Source organism: Dermacentor andersoni, chromosome 10, assembly GCF_023375885.2.
Source record: "Dermacentor andersoni chromosome 10, qqDerAnde1_hic_scaffold, whole genome shotgun sequence".
In the NCBI taxonomy this organism is placed as follows: Eukaryota; Metazoa; Arthropoda; class Arachnida; order Ixodida; family Ixodidae; genus Dermacentor; species Dermacentor andersoni.
This window is the reverse complement of record NC_092823.1, coordinates 81577016-81582902: the sequence shown is the minus strand read 5'-3', so window position 1 is coordinate 81582902 and position 5887 is coordinate 81577016. Positions and strand designations below refer to the sequence as shown.

The 5887-nt window shown below is 48.5% G+C and overlaps 1 protein-coding gene across 1 annotated transcript; it reads right to left on the bottom strand.

Moving 5' to 3' along the window:
• Positions 1-4724: 4724 nt before the first annotated feature.
• LOC126543502 (histone H2A-like) lies at positions 4725-5174 on the bottom strand. Its single transcript, XM_050190617.3, has one exon. It carries the CDS (start codon positions 5172-5174, stop codon positions 4725-4727), a length of 450 nt encoding a protein of 149 aa, XP_050046574.3.
• Positions 5175-5887: the final 713 nt, after the last annotated feature.

Sequence of the window (5887 nt, the reverse complement as noted above, 5' to 3'; positions counted from 1 at the left end):
AGAACATTGTTAGCGAGAGGTTTGTTGCGCTGGGTGAGCGTATTTATCACGTGTGGGGTAGAATCTGAGCCGTGGCACCTGTCTACCACGCAGCCACCAGCTTGTTCTTGCACCCATATTTTCCAGATGAGCATTTGCATTACTTGCAAAGTGTAATTTTCGAAAAGCCACTCGCAATACCTTGGGTTTAAAGGACAGAACTTTTTACATGTTCACATACCTTCACACAAACGATTCATTTGGCTGGGCTCGAGCAGTGTAATGCGCATTTGGGATGGTTTTGTGAAGGATGCTTACCTGACTGCACGCTGCTTGCGCCTGGCACGGTTCGCAATGCTACTTTTACTTGGCGTGTTGCTTGTCGTTAAAACGTTCTTCTTGTAGTTTGCGGCTTTATGAATTGCGCGATCCAGTACTTTTTCTGTCCTATTCCCTATGTAAACAAGAAAAAAAATATTTTCTTGATGAAACGACTGCTTCCCCTTGTGTAACTGATTAATGCGGCTCAGAAACGCCATAAGAATTTTGTTTATTTACACAATACTGCAGGCAGCAATGTTTCCCAAGAAGGAGATGGTTACAAATGAAACATATGTGCATGCAGTAAAGCGAGCTATGACTACATTGTTTTTCTAGTCTACATGAGCTGATTCAGCCTTGCTGGTTCTTCGAGAAGCTTGGCGGCTTTTCCAGTAAAAAGTTTGCGATCCGCTAGTTTATTACGTGAGGTATACATAAAAAATGAAATATTAAAGCTCTTGCGCTCCACTAGAAATGGCGTATTGAAACATTTTGGAGCAAAATGTAAACCAGAATCGAAAGCACCGTTATCGAAACCGAAACCAAAAGACAGCTAAACCACGCTACTAAATTCTCTCAAGACACAATAAGTGGTCTGACAAGCCGCACAGGTCGCTGGCGGCAGTGCAGTAACTCGGCCGCCGGGCTCTACGGGAGTGTCCGCTCTTTACCAATATTTTTCTATGGGAAGCGTCAGAACCAGTCAGGCATGTTTGAATGATATTGCGGTCCGCTTTTAAAGGTGAAGCTCAAGCCTCTTCCACGTTTTACAGCGTAGGTGCATATGGCTAGGTTCTCATGAAAAATGTTTTCTTGGCCAAGAGCCCTCGGGCAACAGCGCCCCGATGACAAGTGGATTGTTTCCTTCCTGTTCGAACGGTTTGGAATCGAGTGCTACACGGAGGTCAACGTGCCGACCACGCGTCACCGGTCGTGTATAGATTTAACCTTTGGAAAGGCCATGTCTAGCACAGCAGTACAACCAATCGCGCTGTACCACAGTGACTACAAAGCTATGGTCACTGTGGTAATAAATGAGACAAAGTAAAGACAACCCCGAAGTTGCACGAAAGTCTCTTTATTCAATCATTATAGCAATAACCATATAAATAAATATAGTTATCAACATGGGCATCCCAATACATCTTCGCTGGTTATCATTTGTCACAGAGTTGAAGGACACTAACCTTTTTGATTACCTAGGGCAAATACTAACTATGGTACACTACATTACAGTTTCCAGGCACGATAGTTTCGAGAAGGCCTTGATAGTAACCAAACACTACTAAGGACCTAGCATAGATTACTTTAAAGAATTGGCTGCTGCTTAGCTCCGATAACCCTGGATATACAAAACAAAACCTTTGTTTAGCCTGGTTAAGTCTTGGTTTCACTCGGTTCATCTTTGATTTAACTGCACTTATTATACTTAGGTATGCGATCATCGCTAAGCCACGTATGACGGCTGTGCAGGGTCGGTGGCTAGACATGACTGATTGGGCTGGGGTTGAGACGCATCATTCGACGGTGCGACGCCTGTTGTGCCACAGGGAAAGTGCAAGTGTTCGACATGCAATGAAACGCCGCGAACATGAGCAGCGCCGAAGCACAAACGGACAGTGTGTGAACGCGGTCGCTACGCTGATCTCGACGGTGCGACGCCTGCTGCGTTCCGGGCCCTCTCCAGTGAAACAGTTCGTCGGGCGTTATCCGCGGGGTGGTCAGACGCCGACTGTCGACGACAGCTGAAAGCCTCCCGCTCCCGCGCAACGCTGAGGGAACACGGGCCGGCCTTGCTCTTATCCATGGCCAAGCTCGCACTGACTACGCGAGCGCGGCGCTCCTCATGGAGCAAGGCGAGTTTTTTGCGAGCGAAAAACGCGACGCACGGCGAGAACCAGCGTTGCCGCCAACACGCGAGCACCCGAACGAAAAAATGTGGCGGCGCTCTCGCGCCGCGTTTTCCGGGTTGGCAGACAACATACCTCCTAACGAAATGAATTGTTTTTGTTACCGTATATATGACATGCCCTTATAGTTACAGAACACTAAAAATAATATTCGTGTAATTAGACAGCGACATTTCTTTCCAAATTGTATTTGTCAAGCTTGATTTCAAAGAGCAAGATTGTGTGCGAAACTGCGACTATGTACCTTCGGCATCGTGGTAGCACGTGTTTCCTTCAACCCGCGCGCCAGTTCTGCCGAGCAAGCAAAAAAAGAAAAAGAAAAGAAAGTAGCGCAAGGAGCAGGGCCATCTGATGACAAAACTCTCAAAAAAAAAAAAGAATGCCACGTGACTTACGCGGACTGATTGGCGGACGCGCCGAGCGAGGCGCTTTTTTTCTTTTTTTTTTTCCTCTACGAGCAGCACGCAGCGGCGCGATTTCGTCATGGATCATGCTGGGCAGGCGTCAAAATGACGCTCGCGCTCCCACTATCCGCGCGTCAATGATGCCTGAAATCGCGCCATGCGTTTCTGGCTTTAGCCAGACGCGCGGCGCGACACGGGGTCACGCGGCGACCCAGCTGCGGAGGGCGCATGAGCCAGGGCGGCGATGGCGGCTAGCGTAGCGGCGGTGGCCGGGCTCGGCGCGGCGAATCACCCGATGCGTAGCCAAGGCTACAGCGCAGCTGCGATAAAATGAAAGTCAAATTCTTGGCGATTGCAATACTCGGCTCGACGAGGTTAGTAAAGCTGTCGCATTAAAATTGCAGCGATCACTTATTGACAATACGTAGCACAGGTGATGTGTACACATGCATAACGTCACCGTTTCTTTACCGCTGTACATTTCGACGATGTTAAATGAAAGTTTTTAGAATTATAACGTGTGTAAACGCTTTTGCACTAGTGCTCCTTATCTGACTTATTTCAGGTGCTCTGGTTTCATGTAACCAAGGGGATAAAATAGCAGCTGTCATGAAAGTGTATTCCTTAATAGTAACGGTTTTAGCAAATGTGATCGGTCCCAAAGCTCCGTACTTTGTGATCGTACAACTTATTTAGGATTAATACACTTTCAATAAAGACAATGCGATATCAAGTAGAAAACGGAATGGTGAAGCGACAGTAAAGCTAGTTCGATAAGCGCCAAAAAAAAAAAAAAAGGAAACCTAGCAAATTTGTCATATTCATTATATTAGTAGTAATCTTGTGCTTTTATATTTTCGGTTTTATTGTTCGTCGCGTAATTTTTGCGTCTAAAAGAGTAATCAAAGATGCTAGAATGCGTGTCGCTGCTTATGTTACCTGGACACCTGTCTAGTACACCGGTGCGCGCTCGGCGGTATGGCGATGGTTTCGCATAGTGTCACGGTCGCAAAGGTAGCTGTACACCAGGGCTTGCTCGAAAATTTTCTGAACAAAGAAGGAACACATTTCTAGGGGAACATAACGAATGCCTTAACTTTATGCTGGACGCGGTTTAATAGAAGTAACAGCATGCTTTCTGCTAGTATGTGCTTCCGTATTAGTATGCATGACGTTCACGGGGGCGGCAAAATTAGCATCTACGAGCGCGTGCCAAATGGCACTCTGCGCCCTCGAGCTAAGAACGTGCATGGTGTCGAGACCTACCCTTGCGCATGATGGTCGTACCTACCAATAAGCCATCGTGGCTGCATACTGGCTTCGCGCTGCGAAGCACGAGGTAGCGGGATCAAATCCCGACCGCGACGGCAGCATTTACATGAGGGCGGAATGCAAGATCCCCCGTTTACCGCGAAGTAGGGGCACGTTAGCAAACCCAGGTGGTCAAAAATAAAATGTAGCCACCCACTACAGCGTGCCACGTAAAACCACATAATTTTATTTTTTTCCTACCTACCCATGCGCCCATACTGCATAACTTGCATTGAGAATTGCAATCAGTGTAGCAGATTACGATAGGAGAGTGGTGCCTGTTTTGACCTCCGACTCAAGACAATACACCGTGAGCCTCGCCGGCCGCAATAGGCACCGCTCTTCCTGCGCATTATACTGCACTCATCGAAACTATGACAGCATGCTGACAAGAGGTTCGTATATTGTCGAACACACGAGCAGAAAATGATGCGCGATACCATGTCTGGACACAAGATGTTGCTTCGTGACATGGCGCAGGAACGCAGTTTGGCACGCGCCCGCAGATGACATTTCATTTTCTTCCCGGCTGTACATACCAAAATAAGTTTGCGGGAGCCGATGATTATGCTAAAATCTTTATTGTGATGACTTTCACAGAGCTAAGAATAGAATATTGCTGTCACATCACGCAAGTAAGCACACCTACGCACTACCAATTCCCAACAGAATAGAATGTCGTGATGATCAGTTGTCAATGGTTAAAGCGTTACGCAGCTTGTTATCAGGGCGCGCAACAAGCCCGTCGACTACAGCGCTCGAAAATTGAAACGAGTTGTTTTAAAAAGCCTGATAGACTTCACCGAGCTGCTTCTCCATCTAGAAAATCCTGGCTGCCTGCTGCCGGTCCGGCTTGCTTGTTGGATTTGGTGCTAGAAGGTTTGGGGAGAAGTTCGCGTTGAATGTACGGGAGCACGCCCCCCTCGGCGATGGTCACGCCGGCGAGCAGCTGTCTCAGTTCTTCGTCGTTGCGCACGGCCAGCTGCAGAAAGCGCGGGGTGATCCTGGCCTTGTGGTTGTCCCTCGCCGCGTTGCCGGCAAGTTCCAAGACTTCGGCGGTGAGGTATTCGAGCACGGCCGCCAGGTACACAGGCGCGCAGGCACTTAGGCGCTCGGCGAGCCTGCATCTTCGCATAAGCCTGTGGATTCGGCCCACCGGGAATGTTAAGCTGGCGCGTGAGGAACGGGACCTGGGTGTCACATGTCCGGTTTGCTTGCCGTCGGTATTTGACTTTCGGCTAGATGACATTGCGGCAGCTACGGTGGAAAGAGTGCGCTTTTGGTGTCGACGGAACTGGACAGGCCGGAGAAGTACAGCCTGAAATCAATGCAAAGGGCGCTTGCCGTTAGCATACGGGTCAATGGAAGCAGACTCTGGAAATAACGCGAAATAACTGGTGCCCTATGATAGGAGGTGTCCCCGAAAAACTGGCGACCCCCATTTTCGTTAAGAATAACAGCCGTGATTTTTTTAGAGCAGGTATGGGCTGTGTCGTTGTTACTCCAGATATATGCGCAATACTGTGAACATTCTTACCGTGAACTGATCGTAGGACGGCAGCTGTCTGTAAATCAGGCGGTGTCAGCCGTGTCACCCGGTGGCCCCTGGTGCAGTGCGGCGAAAATCGCTCGTGGGCGAAGCTTTATGCTCTGAACTTTGGCCACGTGCCTTATTTGTCTACGCATGGAATAGCCTGTTACGTCATTTTCTTTGTCTGTCTTGAACTGATAAATAGCGATTCGATACTGGTATAAACGGTCTCAGTGAAGTGCAGTCGTTCGTAGCGCTGCCGCTGAGCTGAGTGTGAGCCGTGGTTCCTTCCCTCCCCCCCCATTTTGGAAATCATCTCGTCACATAGTCCGTGGAACCTATTTTAATGCGTAACCAATATATGAGTCATTACGCGAAAATCCGGCGCTGTAGCCGGCGGCGTCGCCAAATGATGCTTCAAGAAATGGCCA

Coding starts and splice junctions, on each gene's coding strand:
- LOC126543502 (XM_050190617.3), bottom strand. CDS start 5,174: ATGTCATCTAGCCGAAAGTCAAATACCGACGGCAAGCAAACCGGACAT.